Genomic DNA, 20,403 nt, shown 5'->3' on the forward strand with positions numbered 1-20,403 from the left:
TGGAATAAAACACAATGTTACTTAATACTGTATTTTATACTGACCCCCAAGAAAGAAGAATGGAGAAGATTCTCTTAAAGCCTGTAGTCCAACAGAAGACTCACAAGTGAAACTGTTCAAGGTAACTTAAATTTAGGGCAGAACTCCACATGAATTTCCTGGCGTTCATTAAATTCTCCTCAGAGTGTTGCAATTGCAGTTGCAACAGCTCACCCTCCCTGTGCCCTGAGCCCACACTCCCAGCCTGAAGTCACCTTGACTTCAGGGCAGTTTGAAAGCTCCCTGGAAAAATTAATATTTAGAAAGATGGAGCACATGAGAGGCAAAGAACATCGATCTAAAGCTGCGATAAGTACCCGGCACTATTGCGAGCAATCATTATTGAATCACATGTGAAAACATGTCAACGTGTTTCAGCTGGGAATTTTTTGGAGGGTCAAAAGTACAGGAGTCAGGTGACAAGGGATTGCTCTGGTGCTGAAAAGTGGCTGAGCAGGTTGGATGCTTTGCAGTTTGTACAGTTGAGAAGGTTAGTTTTCCTTGTTTTTTGGTGTTTGTTTTTTTCCCTAATTTAAAAGATGAAAGAGATCCATTTGTGCAAGAGATGATAGGTGTACAAAAGTTCATGTGTCTTTATTCTTACATTATTGAGTTGGGTAGAAAGCCTGCTGTTGGATATAATCAATTCTGGGGATCCCTTTTATTTCCTGGTGTTTATCTTTCCAGAATAATGTTGGGATGTCAGCTCTGGTTCCCCTCCAAGCTTAGGAAGATCTGCTGGAAGAATTTCAGCCCCCAAAGAAAATACCCTTCAATAACTGCTTGTAAACAACTGCATTCCCCACAAAATCTGATGAGCCCAAATAAATTAAAAATAAACCAGTTATCAAATTTTTATTTAACCAAAAAAAATCCAGTTATCAAATATCCCAGAGTCTATGGGCAAAAAGGCAGTGTGTGATTTGTGGTTTGTGGGTGAGATGATGCATTTGGGGAGCAGCTAAAAGAGGAGAGTGGTGACTGTTTGGGCCTTTTTGGTCCTTTTTATCTGCTTTCTCAGGCTCTGGTGTGTTTGAATTATCCTGACATCACAGTGGATGCAGAGTCACAGAGAGCATTATTTTATACTGGCACGTACCAGAAATTCTAGATAATTCTATATAAGAAAGCGTATTTGCTGTTTCACCGAGCTCTCTGTATTTAATGCAGAAATAGTGCTCGGCATGTTTACGTTCATGAATGAGTTTTGCAACATGGTGCTTTTTCACTTTTACAACTTGGTGATGGTCCAACAGATTCAAATATTTTGCCAAAACCCAGCACTCAGTCAAATCATGTGGGCCCTGCACCCAGTCTTGCTGTGTTCAAATACATTTTGCATTTTTAGTGTTGGGAAGAGGAGAATGTGATGGAAACAGCTCATCCTGATAGGAGAGAAGCATTTTTATGGATTATTAACAGTGTGTTTGACTGCCAGGAAGAACTTTAAAAGTGGGATTTAATTCAAGGAATGAGTTTAAATTCATATGGCATTTTTTTCCTCCTCCTCCTCCTCCTCTTCCTGTGGGAGTATTCAGTATTCTGCCATGGCAGGGAACTGCATTTAGGATATTAATGAGTGTATTTCACCCCAGTCCAGTTGTGTGCCTTATTAGCTCATCTCTTGGAAACAATACTGAAGTTTACTGTCTTGTGAACATTATAAAGCACTGACATGACAGAGTCTGAGGAGAGAAAAAAATCCCAGGCTTCTTACCAGCAGTATTCTGCATCCCTAAATTCCCTACTACTATAACGTGGATTGAGAAAACTTGATGTGGTTATTTCAGTACTAAAATGACAACAATTCTTCAGGATTAGTATCAAATTTATCAAACATCTACGATGTTTTAGAAGATTAACCGGATATCGTGCACGTAACATTTACTATTGAAGTTATTAACATTTCAACAACGAATACAAACGTCGTGTTCTGAATTCCATAATGGAGTACAACTATTTAAAATTCCCTACTAAATTGATACCTCAGCTGTTAATTATTGGCTAAGCACCATTCCCAAAGAATGGAGTCTATTATTAATATATTAAACTGCATTAAGAGACACGCTGATAATGACCTAATGAAGCCAGATAAGCAGTGGAGCAGGGGATTGTCCCGTAAACAACTGTGGTGCTCACACAGGTTTGTGCTCTGCCACACTCCCTGAAATCCTAGAAAAGCTCACACAGGCTTAGGGAGCCACAGAGGAACTGGCAGATTTTCGTATGACACACCACGTGTGAGCACAGCATAAACTCAGTAAATGTTTTCGTGGTGCGTGAGCGCAGGATAAACGAAATCAATGTTTTTGTGCTGTGCTGGAAGGCTTCAGACAGAGCTGTTCCCTATTGAGACATCAGCAGGCTCCTGGCTGACAGTGCCACTGGGACTTGGTGGTGCTGGGAGTTTATTTTATTAACTCTGGGCACAGCCTTGCCTCTGAAACAGTCGTTTTACACAGGAAATTGGGCGTTTTATGAGACCCTAATTTCTTATGGATGTCTATTACGACACACATTGATTTATCTGTGTGCATGAGATGTAATTTAATAATATATCCTAGCTAAAGAAGTCCTTTCTTAGCCAAAACCAGAGTTTTTAAAGGGGCTTAACTTTAGGCAGGTGTTTCAACGCCGTTAGCACAAATGCAACATTCAAAATGGGTGTTTTGCTTAATTTTGTCCCAAATATTGAATTTCTGTTGAAGCTGGAAAACTTTTATTGACTTCAAAGCAAGTTTGACACCTGAAAGCACAAGTCACAAGTCGTGCAGATGAGACTTCTGAACGGGTCATTTGCTTTTAAAATACTTTTAATGGCAAATACGGTATTTTGGAATTATATTAATTCCTTGTAGCTGGCAAAACTTTTGCTAGACCCCGCAGTACAAAGCCTGCCCAGTATAAATAAATGCCAATTATTAAAGCATGTTGAGCCTTGGAGCCAAGCAGAGTCCTGAGAATGTTAACACTCTTATCAATTGAATTGTGTGGTGTTGTTCCAGCTGACAAAGCTCTGCTATCTTGTGTCCCACACGGCGTTTTTGGGGATATTTTAGAATCAATGACTTCCTTCAGGCTCCGGAGGCACCTCCAGGGCTGGAGCAGACCTTCCCCTCAGCTGCTTGCCAAAGGGGGCAAAGGGCTCTCCCAAGAAGTCAGCCCTTGCTGATTACAAAATCCAAAGTGATTCATTGCCTGTCTATCAGGATCCTATTTTAAATCACAATGATTCATAGAGAGCAACGCCTACATTTTATATAATGAGGTAGTTTTACAATACTGCCAGCACAAGTCAGGGACATGCTGTTTGTTTCTGCTTTCCTCAAATCCCTCAAAACCAACAGGAGCCACATTTCTGTTCTACTAAGGCACGTTGAAAACGCCAATTTATGGTCTTTGCCCCTCAGAATCCTACAGAGCTTTATTCTGATTTTATGTTGCCAACCAGATGATACCTTATTTTTCACATTCTTATGCTTCTGGAGGTGTATTATTTTTTTGGTGTTTTTTGTTGCTGTTGTTTTGTTTGGTTTGGTCTTTTCGGTTCAAAGAAACAAAATAACAATCATTTCTATTTTGAAGAGTGGGACAGATTTTTAAGATGTTTTCCAAAAAAAAGCATTGGAAGAGAAGCTTTTAATCATCAGGATTACTTTTAGTTTCAGCACATGGTGCCTCACAGAGCATGACTGGAGCTAGCAAAGTGCAGTTTCTCTGCTCAGGGATTTCTAAGAACAGTTTGAGGATCCTTTCCTACAAACTTTGAATCTGATTGAACAGAAATTATCTCCTCATCTCACAGTCACCCAGTGCTGTGACTGCAGTAGAACACCTTTATTTCTCTTGTAGTCAGATTTTACCACCAGGAGCCCAACTCTGTCACTTCCAGAAATTTGTAGTTAAGTTCTCCATGATTTTGAAGAGCTGTTCCTTTTAAATCTGACCTGCGTGCCCGTGAGTTTTTCAGATCTATAAATCAGTATTTCCCATATAGAAATTTCCAGTAGCCCAATATTCTCAATTTCTATTTAAGCTACTTGAGCACAGCCTTGCAATCAGTTTCTTTCATACCCTGGAACAACCTGAAGTTTCATGGACCTCTCTCCAGTATCAGAATGTAACAAAGCCTGCATTAACAAATTAAAATAGGATGGGAGAATTTGTAGCATGTCTGAGTAGCCTGTGGCATTTTTGAACTTGTTTCTCATTTGCAATTATATTTACAAGGGTTTATGTTGCTGCAAGGGTCTAAAATGCTGCTATTCCAAGTAACCCAGGCCATTTTGTGTGAAATCCATAGAACAGAAAAAATATTTAACACTAAACAGCTCTATTATCCCCTGAATGGGCTTTTCTTCCTTGTTTCTATTAACAACTGCCTCTTAAACATTGTGGTAAATTTTATGGACTGTGCTTTTAGTGAGCACAGCTTTCAGTTATAATTCAGCTATAGGAATAAAATACATTTCCTACTGATTTACGAGTTGCTTTTTTTTTTTGGCCTTTCCAAGTGTTTGGATTTATACCGTTTCTCCTGGTGTTTTACTGCACAGCCTTGCTGGGAGGATGAAGGGGTTGCCTCCCCCTTGACCTTTTATTTGGCTTTTTGGAGGCTGTGCTGTCCCTGGGCTCCGCAGCCCTCGCACCACTGGCGTTTCTGAGCCATCCAGCACCGGTCAGGCTGGGAGATGGGGCAGAAATGAGCATCCCCCAGCGGTGTTTGGAGGTGTTTCTGGCTTGGCTGGCACACCTTTAACATTCCACTCAGCCCCAGGTCGCTGCTTTTCCTCTCGCTCTCAGAATTTGGGCCCTGTGCTGGTTCTGCAGGTTGGGACAGTGGGTGGGAGAGGAGCCTTTCCTCAGCTCCTGCCCCTCCTACCAGTGATTAACCCTTGAGGTTTGCCCTGGCCTGACAAATCCATTTGGTCCAGAACCCTCCTCTTGTTTTATTTATTATAAACACAGAGTGTTTATTCCTTTTTTTCCAAAGTATGTTCTCTATGTGGCACCTTTTTTGGGATTTTCAGGTGGACGTGGCAATTTCTCAGGGCCATTTTTAGATGGCTTCAGAGCTGGACCTGAGGAACAGAGAAGAAAATATCAACTCTTGTCTTGATGTGCTTGGAGTCAGCTGTGCTTTTAAAGCCATCTCTGTTAAAAAATGCCATTCTCGGTCGTTTGCGAGCTCATCTTTTCACTGTGTTACTTCCTATTTTGGAGCTATTTTGACACTCAGCATTTGTCAGAGACACACTGGGTATTTTCTTTGTTTTCACAGCTAAATTAAACCACAAAGAGTTTTAGTTTACAGTTCTTAAATTGAAACAAACCCATAGAAATTTGCTTCTTCTGTCCTGTAGTGAGGAGGTCGGTTTTCGTTCCTGTTTTTGATAAATTCATGCTTGAAAAAGAAATTCCCAGCTGGGTGCAGGGGGGGCAATGCTGTGGCTTCAAAACCCCTTTGAATTTACAATCAAAAATTTAACAGTATTCTCTCAGTAGCCTGGACCCTTTTCCCACATCCACAGTGGTTTCTAACATGTAATTAGTTTGGGAAATGACTGCTTTGGATAACTATTTTAATCCTATCAATATTGCTGTTCATCATCACATCATTGAAACATTTTCTGCCCTGAATTCTAACAATGTTTTGAGTATGTACATGGATAAAAAGAACAAACAAGCAAAAAGCAATAAAAACAAACAAAAACAAAAACAAAGAATCAACCTTTATAGCTCTCCTTTTAAACAATAAAAATTCTGTATTTTTTAAATACATGGGTTCTAATTTTAATTTTTTTTTAAAGCAAGGCTTTATAGGTTTTCTTGCCTTTGCTTTTCCTGCTGCAGTTGGCAGAGTACTGATTTTGTCAAACACAGAATTGGGGGCATCAGACACCAAGGCTCTTTTTCCATCCATTTTTTGCTTGTTTGTTTGTTTAGGAGCATCACTGGCTGTGCCAGCAGAGTTCTTGGAAAGAGGTTTTTTTTAGTTATGTTGTGCTCCCTCTGCTGACTCTGCAGCAACAGGACACAGAGAGGTCCAGGTCCTGTGCTGGGAAATGGGGGAAAATCGGGAATCTGTGGGCCAGGAATGTGTGAAACAACAATGGGCAACAGCTTTGAGTCACTGTTTGAGACACAAAAAAATGCACAGAGTTTGGTTCATCCAAAACAAAATTATCTCTGTTTGATACAAATGTTGTCTATTAGATAAAGTCCATTATAGTGGCAGTTGCTATTAGTGAAAAAAATACAATTTTCATGATTGAGGAAGGTATCTCCTAAAGATTGAAAGCTTAGAGCTCCACTGTCCTCTGGCATAACCAGGAATATTAAAAATCTGTGGAGCAATCCCACACCTGCTGAAGAGGAGCAATGTTCTATGGAGAGCACTGAGAATGGAGGATAAGGAGGGAAGATAATGTTCTTTCATTGGAGAAACAGAGAACTGAGATAAAAATATGAGGGTTTTTTTTTTTTTTGCCAGGAAAAAGAAAATGCAGCAAGATGTGATTTTCTCTCAATAACCTGAAGTTCAATAATCCCTCACATCTGGGACCTGAGAGCCGCACTGAGAAAATGCTGCCTTGAGCTGCTCGAGCATTGCCACACAGAATTTCTGTGTCAGAGGCAATGAGAGAGCTGAGTTATTGGAAGGGGAATGCAGCTGGGTTATCACAGGTCTGCTCCATTTTTATAGCCCTTCTGCAGCCTCCTCCTCCAAAAGATCAGTGCAGGTCTTTAATTCAGTGGATGCGGTGCCATCACTTAGGGGAGATGTGTCACTTAGGCACATGTAAAATGTGTTGTTATTCTTCCAAACAGATAAATAAATTGAATCTATGGGGTATCAAGCTGCCCTTTCACCATCTCTAAATTTTTCCTAAAAGCTGAGGACGACTGTGTGACCTTAACAAACTTTTGTAGATGTTATTTCACGGAGGGTCTGAGCTGCCTTAATTAAATTAATTGGCAAAAGTCCCATTAGGTTCTGCAGGACTTGCACGTGAGTTCACTTGACAAACTCTGACACATTTATACACAAGAGGAAATCAATCTATTCCATGAAATTTGCTTTTGTAAAGAAAAACCCACAGCATTATTTAGTTCACATATCAATTTCTCCATATTTATACCTGCCCATGTCATGTCATTATAGCTTGATTTTAATAATGTTTCAAAGCTGACAGGCTTTACCTATTTATTTTTGTCTCATTTTCTGTAACTCCTGTCAGTTGGGATGTTCTGGTTGCTTAATTAAATACCTGTAGGGTCATATTTGGGGAGTTTTGTCTGGAAAGAGCGTGTCTAGAATGCAGCATAACAGGCCCTTCAGGTTACCTGAGCACAGGTAGTGTTTATGGCAAAGAGCAGCTTGTGATGCAGGATGTTTTTCGTACCATGGCAATCTCCTCTGTTAGATTTTATGTTTTCCTAGTTGGAGAAATGCAGGGAATAACTGTCTGAGGAACTGGAGAGCAGATCAATTAGAGGATGGGGTGATTGATGAGATCTCTGCCTGTCAGCAGCAGAATAACCAAGGGTGGCTGTGCCAGGTGAGCTCAGTGCCTTTGGCTCCTTGCACATAACCCTGAGCAGTTCCACAGGAGATTAAACAGACTGAGGGCTCTTAGAAAGCTCCATAGCTCAGAATTAAATGTTATCTCAGCAGCATTATCTCTTTCACTCCTGCTCTTCTGGAGGATTAAATGTCCAAACTCCTCCATCTGACTTCCTCTGCTGCTGCTCTGCTCAGCCTCTTGCTGGCTGAGAAGGATTTTTGCACATGAAAATTTTCTAAATCAGATAAATACTTACAGATCTATTGCCTGGATGTCACACAAGCTGCTGTGAGTTATAGCAATTCTCTAATCTGTTCATAGGACCCATCCATTGGATTTTTTTAATCTTGGGGTTTTTTTTTAAATTTTTTTAGTTTTGGTTGTTGTTTTCTGGTTCTTTAAAAGCCATAAGAAGACTACAATCAGTTGATTTTTTTTCCCCCAGAGGGAAATGTTGTCATTCCTCTTTCCTGGGGAGAAAAAAAGACAAAGTACACAACAAAAATCAAGCTACATGCAAAATAGAATTATTTGTAAAATAACCATTAAACATAGGGACAGTCTTCACATTTTGGTTTCCAACAGTGCAAGAGTAAAACTAGCACAGAAAAAGTTTCCTTCATTTTAGTATTTCTAACATAAATTCATCTGAAAATTGAAAATCCTTGTTCCTACTGTAACAGAATATTTTGTGAAATTGAACTAGGTACCCATAATTTACTTAAATCATATGTGTGGATTGGAACTTTAACACTGTAACAAGATGCTTTGTGTTTTATACCAAAAACCTGAGCAAACATGGAAATTCTCATCATTCAGAAGTGCTTGTGAGCAATATTACTCTGGGATCTTGAGAGTCATGGGATGTTAACCACTGGAAGGGTTAAATGATGATGAAAACCATCACAGTTCTAGGTTGGAAATACTTTTACCATGAAACCACGCTGGCATTTTTTGGTAGACTTTGCTGAAATGATTTGGCTGTACTGGCTGGGAAGCAAGATTCCTGATAAGAAATTACTACGAACTCTTGGATTTTTGTGCGTGCCAAGCCAGACCTCTGGACTCACCTGCTTATCTGAGTTTTTCTAAGCTGGGAGATATCTGTCCCTGGGGAAGTTCATGCACACTCTGGGCTGTGACAGAGTTTACAGAGTTACTGGTGTTACACATCATCGACCTCTCCAGAACATCCCAGCCGTGGGCTGAGCAAAGTGAAACACAGCTCAGCTCTAATTTGCTGCTCAGCTCACTGGGCTTTTTAACTTGAAAAGACAAAGTGATGAGCTCTCAAGGCTGTGAGAATGTTTTTCAGAGGTTTGATGGAGAGTGCAGGAAAACTTAATTTTTCAGTGAGATCAGTGCCAGATGATTGAGTTCCTCTCTCCTCAGTGAGTGGCCCCAGCTTGTCCTTGCCTTTAAGCAGGTGCTGAACCTCTCCAGGTGCTGCCCCAGAGCAGGGAGGTGTCTGAGCAAGGGCAGCCGTGGGTGTGAGTGCTCCTGCCTTTTGATGATTTGGTTTCCTGCAGTTATTCCTTGTCCACACAGCAACCTGGGAGTTCCTGGGATGAAGCTGGGCTGTGACTGGGAATGTGCCTGTAGCCGTCCTTCACCCTTGAGGCACAGCTCTAGTAGAAATTAATAACCCTTGATGTCACTTGCTTAAAGGAGTATAAAAAAATTTAAAATGTCTCTTGATTTTTGTGTTTTTTTAAAGATGTGTCTGGTCATTACCAGAAAGAAAATGGGATCTTAAGAAGGAGTCTGTTCTGCCTTATTGTTTCTTTTGGGAACACATTTCCCAGTGTTGATGGCCAGGGGTTTGCACTTGGTGCTCACAGAAAATGTCGTGGAATCAGAGAATCTCCTGAGCTGGAATGGACCCACAGGGATCATCCAGTCCAGCTCCTGTTCCTGCACAGCCACCCCAACAATCCCACCCTGGGCATCCCTGGGAATGCTGTTCCTGGAGCTCTGGCAGCCTCAGGGCCGGGACCATTCCCTGGGGAGCCTGGGCAGGGCTCGTGATTCGAGCCTGGACTTGGAACTTGACCATTTGGGAGAGAACACACAGCAGCAAGGCACCCTGACAAGCTGCCATGTGTTTTCCCCAGGGATTTGTCACTTGTGGCAGTTAGAAATCCTGTTGTTTCCTTACTTTCATTAAGGATAACATCCTTAATATCCCATCCAGTGGGATCAGGGGGTGGCTGGGCACCTCTTTGTTCCTGCTGCAGTGAGAATCTCTCCTCTCAAATATAAGAATTAAAAAGATCCCTTGCAGCCTTTGTTGTCAACATCAAGGCAGAAGAACTGAAGGGAGTCCTAAAAGTGGGAAGAGTGTTGGTGACATTCCTGAGGGAAGGCAAAGAGAAGTGCAACCATCTCCAGGTCCTGGCATGGCTGATGGGGAAGGTAGCCACAGCTTCATTTACCAATGTCAAAAACAGGCTGAGCTCCAAATTCTGGAGCACCTCTGTTCCAATATCTTCATTTTTCAACAGCACTTTTGGCTGTGTGGCAGAGTAGTTTTGATTCAAAGCAGATCAAGTCTAAGTTTCTGTTATCTAGAGGTTAAAGGCCACTCCCTTGATTGGGTTTAAAGTCCAAATTAAACAGCCAAAGTGACCAAGCTATTTTAGTTCTGAAACATCTCTTCTATTTTTAGGGTAGAATGTTCTTTTTATAAATCATGGAAAATTAAACACAGGCTCTGGTTATAAAATAGTCTTTGCACTTGCTGTAACTTAAAAACATTTTCATAGTTGAAATATATCTAAATCAAGGATTTTGGTTCAGCTGTCAGAAGAGGACTTTTCATATCTCAATATCTAAATTCACTCAATTTGCAGAAGATTTTTACAGATAGAAGTCTCTTATTTGTTTACTGCTTTCAAGGTTGGCATAAATATATATGGAATCTGAAAAGTCATAACTTACATTTCCTTGATCCTTGGGTTCAAGACTGGGATTAAACTTTTGGCAAACTCGAATGAGCACAGTTTTCAAATATTTCTGGTTATTTGGATGAAAGCCATCACTATTTAACACCAGTTACTTTGGGGTTTTTTCTTCGTATAAAAATCCTTGAGATTTTCAGGCACTTGGGAAGAATGGTGATTAGAATTTGAAAAAAATGAGAATTATGTGTGGGAGACTTAATTTTATTGATGTGCATGCTATGGAGAGATGGAGTTAAGGTTTTCGTCTCAAGCTGGAACACCTGAACCTCAGCTGAACATACTGGAGACAAACAACACCTTCTAAAATGTCTTTTTCTTGTTGGTGTTTGCAGGGATTACAATGGTTGACACAGAAATGCCGTTTTGGCCCATGAATTTTGGAATCAGCCCCGTGGATCTGTCAGCCATGGATGATCACACACATTCCTTTGACATCAAGCCCTTCACCACCGTTGACTTCTCGAGCATTTCCTCCCCGCACTATGAAGATCTTCCTCTTGCCAGAGCTGACCAGTCAGGCCTGGATTATAAATATGATATCAAGCTCCAGGACTGCCAAAGTAAGCTTTGCCTTTTTTGAAGTGTTTCCCTCATGTCCATGTTTCCTTCATTCCCTGGAACGTGTGCTAGCCCCAAATGGATTTAGAACTCAGATCAGCAGAGATGTCCTTGCAGGGCAGGCAGAAAAGAGAATACCCAGAGCAGACTTTTCACCCTGCCAGAGCAGCAGCTGGAGTTTAGGCAAGCTATCATAAAGTACCCAAAATGACATTTTATTAGAACATGGACCCCTCCGTTGTCTCCTTTCCTGTACCTTGTGTGCAGCTTTTCCTTTGAGGCTCTATGCACACAATGCAAAATAAACACCCTGAATGCTGAAGAATGCCCAGCACACAGAGCATTTTAATTATTAATATCTGCAGCTTTTAAATTCCAAACAGCCTCAGAAACGGATGGAGTAGAAGTATTTGCTGAATCTGAGCCACAGCATTGTTACAACTCCATCACAGCTCCTGGATTATTTACTTGCTGTGAAACTGGTGATTATTTACTTGCTATGAAACATGCTGCTCTTTCACAACTTACACTCACAAAATGACACTAAATCCTCCTTTTAAAAAAGGAAGTGACCTATTCCTAAATAAATTGTTACTGCATTCCTGCTCAGAGCAGGAATGTGAGGTTGCTGCACCTGGAATTCTGTTGAGGATCCATTTCTGCTTAGATCTGACCTCACTTTTATTTGTGGTAATCTGTACAAGAACTCCTTCAGGGAATTCCTGCTGGGGAAATTGTGGTATCTAATTTTGGTGGTACAGTGAAGCAGGTGCTGTGTGTCTCTGCACTACTACTGTGATAAATGAACCGACATTTTTCCAGCTACTCATTTGTTTCTCTTTTGTTTAATTAGAAATATTCATAACACTTCAATGCCAAGTAGTTTTAAATAGTGTACCAGAGTTTAGATGGCATAAATCCTCCTCATCTTTACTTATTTTTTTCCCAGTTTATACAGGAATAAATCTTTCTAGTTTGTATAGTAGAGCCAATCTGGAAAAATAAAAATATTCACCTTCTTTAATACTCTGTTACATCACTCCTGATGTAATGTAATTTTCAAATGTCACAGCTGTCTTCTATGACCAGTGATGATTGATTTAAAGACATCATCTTTACTTGTTTGAGGTCATTCAATATTAGAAATTGCTCTCTTAATTAGAAACATTCATAAGAGAAAATTTATCTCTAAACTGCACCCAAAGTTCAGCAGTTTTCCCCAAGAGAGAGCTACATTTCATTTAAATGTTATTTTATCTTATGTGTATATATATATATGTATATATGTATATATGTATATATGTATATATATATACAGAGGATATATATCTATATATATATATACACATAGGATATATCTATATATATACACACATAGGAGATTTATATGGATATATAGATATATAGATAAGATTTATATATACACATAGCATATATGTGTGTGTATATATCATATGTATAATATATATAATATATATGTATAATAGATGTATAATATATATTATATTTATTATATTTATAAATATATAAATATATACATATTTTATCTCATATATATAAAATTGAATTATATATTATTCATTATTCATATATTATATTATAATATATTCAGTATATAGCTCTATTAGATACTCAAATATGTGTTAAACTAGATTAGACACTGCAGCCCATCTCCCTGCAGGAGTTTTCAACACCTTAGAGGAATAAACCAGGTAGAGACCGAGTAAAGCCCAAGTTCTCCATACATTAATTTTCAATATCCATCTATAAACCGTTCCACACTCCAGAGCTGAAAGCTGGACCTGTAATACACTTTCCCCATCAGAATCTGCCCCTTCCAGCTTTTCCAGCCACGGAAATGCAGCTCCAGCTCCTTTTTCAGCCTTTGTCTGCTGCTGGCTTTGCTGTGGAGCAGAGCTGGCCATGCCATCCCAACGTCACCGGGATGCCTTGTGCTTATTCCCCACTGCTTCCTCCACAAACTTAATCAGAGTTTACCCCTAAACTCTTCTCTGTGCACAGGTGCCATCAAGATGGAGCCTCCTTCCCCACCCTATTTCTCAGAAAAAGTTCAGTTGTACAACAAACCTCACGAGGAGGCGTCCAACTCGCTGATGGCCATTGAGTGCCGCGTGTGCGGGGACAAAGCCTCCGGCTTCCACTACGGGGTGCACGCCTGCGAGGGCTGCAAGGTGAGCTGCCAAAAAAGCATTCCCCTGAACGTTTGACACTATTTTCATCTTGGTAAAATCACACTTTTGTGCTTTTTTTTTTAAAAAAAAAATAAAGTGTAGGTCTTTACGTCAATTTTCCCATGTATAATTTATGGTTTAATAAGCAGGAGTTTTTTGAAACGTAGCTTGCTTTTTTTCTTGTTGTTGGTATTGATCTATTCAAATTTTTTTTGTGCATTTTTCCCCCTTCTTTTAATCATGCAAGCACATATCATTCCTGCTGTCTTGAAGGTCATGTGCAAAAAATCGGAATTCTTAGAACACAGCAAGAGAAAACTCTTGCCCAACTCCAAAACTTTGAGCAATTAAAATTCAGGCTCTGTTATTCTGATTAATTCAAGTTTCTTTACCCACTTTACACAGTTCAGGTGACTACAGAGAAGTCGGATGGTATTGAGGAATGTGCTTTCTGCTCTAAAACCCCTCTGATTTTTTGGTGTCAGTGATATTTAGTGTTTATAACACCTACAGGACAATGGTATAAAAATTGCTGTCCTTGAGAATGAGAGAAAAAATGCCAGAGAATTAAATTATTAATAATTCACTGAGCTCAAGGATAAACATTAGTTTAATGTGAAATTCCCATCTTCTCCATTTTCAGTATCTTGAGGAAAATAACTAAAAGGAAAGAACCAATCCAAAGCTTAAATAAAATTCTTAGCAGTGAATTAGGAACACACATAAAGAAATAAGTACGAAGTACATGACTTAAATTACAGTTAATTATATAAATAAAAGCTGTCATTATGCTTTTACTGTTATTATTCCCTGTGAGGAAAAAATAATTTTTACAAGGACAAAAGGGTGATAACTCTGGATAAACTTTATTAATTAATTATGTCTGAACTAAAAAAACATATTTAAACTATAAAAAGAGAAATAACCCAGAACCATTTTAATTTACTAGCATTTGAACTACTGTTGGCAGAATTTTTGGTTTGTCATGGTTTACAACCAATTTTCTACATTGGTAGTGAACTTTAAATTTTGAAAATGTCACATTTGGTTCCTAATAATTGTCCCATGAGCAGTGGGACAGAGCTTTTGCTTCCTTTGGAGTTGTGTTCTTAAATGACATCCTTGATGTCCTTTAAACCCTACTGATTCCCTAAAGCTTCTCCATCTTTTTGAGAATTTTATCCCTCTGTCAAACTGATTTGGAAACGACAAATAAGAGCAGAACAGGAGCACAGAGTTTGGTGCCTTTGGAAATCTGTCTGTCAGATATTCTGGATGGGTGGAGAAATGGCAGTTCCTGCATCCTTTTCCATGTTTTTTTCTGTTTTCTGCAGGGCTTTTTTCGAAGAACAATCAGGTTAAAGCTCATTTACGACCGGTGTGATCTGAACTGCCGGATCCATAAGAAGAGCAGGAATAAATGTCAGTACTGCAGGTTCCAGAAGTGCCTGGCTGTCGGAATGTCCCACAACGGTGAGTGACAAAATAACACTGCTGCTGGAATGCCCACATCCTCAGTCTAGAAACACATGTCAGAGAGATTGCCCCGATTTCAGGAGCCTCTCTGTGATTTGAGATTGCTTTAACATCAAAATCAGATAGGAGGAGATTTGCTTTTCTTGCTTTAATACATAATGCAGCATGAGTTGGTTTTAGTCTCCGTCATTCCTGCTCATTGGTAGTTCCTCCTGAATATATTCCTTCTGTAATTGCTATTTTTCTCTTCACTGTCTTTTCTGACCAGACCCTTTTGCCTGCTGGAGCTCAGGATGCTTCTCCTAAAAGCCAAAAACTAAATTATGGAAGGTGGGTTAGAGGATCTGAAGCTTTGTGAATACAGCAACTTGAATTTGCTGCACAGGTCACTTACCAAGGGCTGTTGGCATCACTGAGTTTGCACTTCTCATACTGAAACACAACATATTTGAAATTAATTCAAATTCATGAATTGTAACCTTTTAAAAATCCCTGTCCTCCTCCTTCCTAGGACACCCACATCTGTGGTTGCCTTCTTTACCATAAGTAATGGCATGAAGAATATCACAATACTGCTCTAGAAGAAAATCCCTCTGCACTTTAAAATTAACAGAGCAATTCATGTGGAAATACTTACGAATGTTTGGGCAGAAAGACATAATGAAGATTCTTTGTTGCCTTGCTTTGGCAAAGCTGAGTGAAAACAGGAATTAAATGTCATAACATAGAGACTTATGTAATTCTAAGGGTAAAGAATTGCAAACATGACTGGGAAAATAATTTCTCTGTGGTTTTTTTAGAACTTTCATTATTTTCAATCTAAAAAATGAGCGTGCTGTCCCCAAGAGGAAAGCTGGACTGTGGTTTGCAAAGTTAATGCATGAGCTGAATGTAAATTGGTCTGGGAAATGTTTTGCTAATAGAAAATATGGTTTTCAAATTCCTGGGATGCAGCAGTAACACTTAAAAATAAATCTAATTTTGAAATGCTACTGTGGGTATTTTTACAGTAATTCAGGAGGGGTTTTTATTCTTATTTTCAAGGTGCATGCCAAATTTTCCCCTGGCCTGGCAACACAGCTCCCAGCTGTGTCCATGGGATCCGTGGGCAGTTCCGTCAGGAAGGGATGGCCCAGACCATTCTCTCTGGCTTACAACATCTAGAACAGCTTTAATATTCACGTTTTACCTGCATTTTTCCCTCTTTAGCCACTGCCCAGGCAGAAGCTGTGGCACCAACAAGGGTTTAGGAGCCAGGGGAGGACAAGAGCAAAGCCACTTGCCCCAGGGCTCCAAGGAGCATTTTCCTTACTCCAGCCAGGAGTTCTCCCAACACAGGCTCAGTATTTCTATTCAGACCTTGCCTCTTACACCTACCTTCTTTTATTTTGCCTGCTCTGGTTTCACAAAACACCCTCATTCCTTCATAATTTAGAAACAATTTTATAAAGAAGAGCTGAATTTCACCTTCTAGGCCCCAGAAAGAAATACAACACTGGATGTGTTCCTACCCAGGTTCCTACCCTGAGCCAACAGAGCTTTAATACTAAATATTAAAATTTAAATATTCTTTACATTTTGTGTTGGTTGGAGGTAGAACCAAGGGGTTTCACCAGTGGCACCAAGACACATTTTGATGTTACATCTCCAGATTACACTTCAGCCATTTGGGTGGGGAAATTATCAGAATTTTAAATGCTTTGAAGCAGAATGTGGGTTATTTGTGCCTGAGGGTTCCAGTCCTTGAGTGGATGTATTATTGCAAAATGAGCAGGACGAAAGGGGGACTGCAAGGAGACACTCAGCAGCTACAGCCACATTTTTTCACGTAGAAATGCTCCATACCACTTGGCTAAAGGTTAAAAGAGACAGTGGTGTTCTCATGCTTGGAATATTGTTTTCCTTTCCTTCTCTAGCCACAGTGCTGCTCTGGGCTTAACCCTGAGTTGTGCAGATTGTGTTCTGAAGTGCCACTGAGCAGAAGCTTGGTTCTTTCCATTTTAAAATGTCATTTATTTTGTTCTCTTCTGCTGAAAGTACTGCTTGTATTAACCCAGCCACTGGAATGGGGAAAAAAGAACACATGACAATTTTTGTTTATCATCAATTCTAGGAGCAGGGGCTTGCTCAACCTGGGCACATCTCCACTAAAATCAGACAGGTGTCCAGCCTGGTTTTATCCTGTGTTTTCTAAGGTAACAAACTGTATCTATGGGCTAATTGGGGTGTCCTTTATGCCCAGAAATAATCCAGACAATCAGAAGAGCAATGCCCTATAGAGGAGTCTATAAAATATCATCTTTTTTACATTTAACTTCTCCAAGAGGCAAAACCTGGGCTAAGGATAAATATTGTAGTTCATCCACAGAAAGCCAAAGGATAGAATGCAGCATGAGGGACTGACTGTGTTCACTACTGGCTTTCTGTTCCTGACATTTGGAGAATCCTGTAGATGCAAGGAGGAGGAACTGCCAAAGGAAAGAGAAATCCACGTTCCAGCTGCAGCCTCCTGCCCTGACCTGCAGAGTCTGGGATTACTGGGAGAGGAGCTGCCACCTGAACCCCTCTCAGCCAGCCGGGTTTCCAGAGCTCTCCCAGCCCTACTGATCCCTCCCCAGGCTCTCCTTTTCCCAGCCTAACCTTTGGAAGTGGCATCATCATCAGCCCCTCCTTATTCTCCTCTCATCCAAAATCCCCCTTTCCCAACTCCTCCCATAAGCCTCTGCCTGACCTCTCCCTGATTTTTGTCTCAGCTCCCTGAAAAATGACAGTGATGAGGATTTTTACAGAAGAAAACTGCTAGGCTAGTCCCACAAAATTGATTTTGCCCCAGATTTTGCCTTCAATGCTAATAAACATTGAACAGAATCTGCTGCATCTGATATCTCACCAATAAAATACATTCTAAACATATTTAGAATAATTTATTCCACAAAAAAAATAAATCCTATGTCTATGAAATTGTAAGATAGGAATGCTTGATTCACAACCCTCCTTGATGTCAATGAATTGTTATATTTCAAACATACTCTCATAATGAAATGTTATATTTAAAACACATTTGAGTCCTGATCAACTTTTCTTTTGATGGAATGGAGTCTTCTGCCAGTAGGACCCTGCTTTTTATGCTTTTTTTATGAACCTGCTTTTGCAAACCTCAGCTTTCAGGAACAGGCCCACAACAGAAGCATTTCCTGCTGGTGTCCAGTATAATTTAATGTAAAGGACACCCAAGTAATTCTGAAATATCCAGCACACGTCACTCGCAGACTGAGGTTGCTGAAAGAGGAATTCAGTCATAAAAATAAACAATTTTGTTTCTACAGCCTTGAAATAAGACAACTGATCAATAAATATAATAGAGGAAAAAGTGGAGAGGGAGGATGTGTTCTGGCATAATTATTTATCCTTGGGAAAAAATGTCATGTTTGCCCATCAACACATTGCAGCAAACTCATAGAAAAGTGGCTGCTTGTTTCCAAAATAAACATCCCCAGTAAAATCATCTCTGTATGATCTTAGCAGCACTTGTCCTTTATCCAATCACTGGAAAAATATTCATAATATTTCTATTTCCCCCTAGGGCCAAAATGCAAAATCCTTGATTTCTTCTTTCCGTTTTTTGTTTGGATGCTCTTTTGTTCTGTTCTGTTTTCATAAAGCAAAATAAATTCTGTTTACTGAAATATCATCTGATAAATCAGTCTTGATTTTGATGGCTCATTTGAAACATTCTCCAGTCAGTCCCCATATGAATAAATAGGCTTGAATGGGAAGCACATGGACGGAAAAATAGGAGGTGCAGAGGAGATTTGAGCAATTTTGAGCTCATATGATGAGGTAGAACCATTTCCTGGTTTTTCAATACTGCATATGAACAACTCAGCCTTTTCCAGCTTTTTATTCCCTGCACAACCTTCTTCCCCGCTCCTTAATCCTGATGTTAACATTTTCTAGCACTCGCTACGTTGGATTCTGCTGAACTATTTCGGAATTTATTCCTTCAAGGCATGTGAGGGTTTTGTTTCTAAACAAATGAAGAACCTCAGATCCATGTGTTGATTTGCCCAAAACAATACAAGGCTCAATGGTGGTTCCCACCCTGAGCCAACAGAACTTTAATATCTTAAATATTCTTTGCATTTTATGTAGATTGGAGGTAGAACCAGGGGGTTTCGCCGACAGCTGACAGCAGGTTTGCATTTCTAAGCAAGGTACTATAATGGGCACAGACATGATTTCCTCTTTGAGATTTGTTTGTTTACATTTCTTTAAAGCTGTTCAGCTGTTTTGCCAAGATGACTGCAGCAAACCCTCTCTCCTTGCTTGCCTAGCCCTGGTTAACACAAGCTTCAGGCGCCCGCACCGAAAGGCGACAGAAAATTCAAACGAGCTTTTTGAGCTGCAGCTGCAGGTGCAGAAAGGTGGCGGAAAAGCCATTTAAATGTGCTTTTTTGTAACTCTTGTCGTGTTCCTCAGCCATCAGGTTCGGGCGGATGCCACAGGCGGAGAAGGAGAAGCTGCTGGCAGAGATCTCCAGCGACATCGACCAGTTAAACCCCGAATCCGCCGACCTGCGGGCGCTGGCCAAGCACCTGTACGACTCCTACATCAAGTCCTTCCCTCTGACCAAAGCCAAGGCGAGGGCCATCCTGACAGGAAAGACGACAGACAAATCAGTCAGTTCCCTCTTCTTTTTTGTTTCTTCCTTTTTTCCGAGTAAATGATTTGCCAAGTTGACAGCGCAGCTCTTTAAAAAAAAACAAAATACAAAACACCGAACCTAAAAAAAAACCCCAGCCCACTTTGCTGTTGGCAGTTACACATCTCAAGCTGTGTCTGAAACACAGGAAATGTTTTTAGATAGAATAAGTAAACATTTTTTGAAAAAACTCCAAGTTCACCTAATAAAATACTTGAAACCGGGACAAGAATTCGAAGGTCACCTTAACCTTTTTGTATTCCCTGATCCTCTCTTCCCGTTTTCCTTCTCCTTGCCCAGAGGTTATCTGGCACATTATCTGTTTAAGGTGGCTCTTGAGCTGTCAGCAATTGCTGTTCCCTGAGGAATATTCCTTTTCCTGAGTGGCAAATGATTCCAACCCCAGCAGAGCCACAAGGCTGAATGTGATGCTCATTCTTACGATGCTCTGATGAATTCCTGCTCTTCTCTGGGTTATCTCAGGTCACTTCAGTGCCCTGTGTTGCTGCAGTTGGAATTTTAGGAGAATGGACAGGAAAATCTTGGAAAAGTAAGGAATAAGTGGGTTTTGAAACTTCATTTGCAATGCATAAAATCTTCTGTATCAGTGAGAGGGGGAGAAATAACATCTGACCATTTTGGTAACAGTATTTTAATACCTAAAGAACAAAATGGTTTTACAAAACTCATAATTCTTAGCTTAATGTATGTTCTAGAATCATTGGCATAAATTTTATTGCCAGGATTACAAAAAAAGACTGGATTTTATTTTCCTTAATAATTTCAAGGACGGCATAGAACTCAGAGGTATTTCAGACTCAAAAAAGATATTTCTTCCTTTCCTTAAAGGCAATTAAAATAATAATTTTATTGTTGTCCAGAAATTGGTTGTACCCCTCACATAA

General features: G+C 40.0%; 1 protein-coding gene across 3 annotated transcripts in view; it reads left to right on the top strand.

Moving 5' to 3' along the window:
* The window catches only part of PPARG (peroxisome proliferator activated receptor gamma), a 52,284-nt gene that overhangs the window by 19,831 nt on the left and 12,050 nt on the right, over positions 1-20,403 (top strand). For 2 of the 3 annotated variants that reach the window (XM_005531810.3, XM_088061820.1), the window contains exons 2-5: positions 10,903-11,130; positions 13,151-13,320; positions 14,655-14,793; positions 19,276-19,475. In XM_005531810.3, the coding sequence (XP_005531867.1) occupies positions 10,911-11,130; positions 13,151-13,320; positions 14,655-14,793; positions 19,276-19,475 (729 nt within the window). In that variant the 5' untranslated portion in view covers positions 10,903-10,910. Of the gene's footprint in view, positions 1-101; positions 122-10,902; positions 11,131-13,150; positions 13,321-14,654; positions 14,794-19,275; positions 19,476-20,403 lie in introns of those variants that run through there. The other variant, XM_088061821.1, reaches the window with a different exon arrangement.

Source organism: Pseudopodoces humilis, chromosome 13 (assembly GCF_049639895.1).
Source record: "Pseudopodoces humilis isolate 2021_Gansu_Grassland_sample_001 chromosome 13, ASM4963989v1, whole genome shotgun sequence".
NCBI lineage: Eukaryota > Metazoa > Chordata > Aves > Passeriformes > Paridae > Pseudopodoces > Pseudopodoces humilis.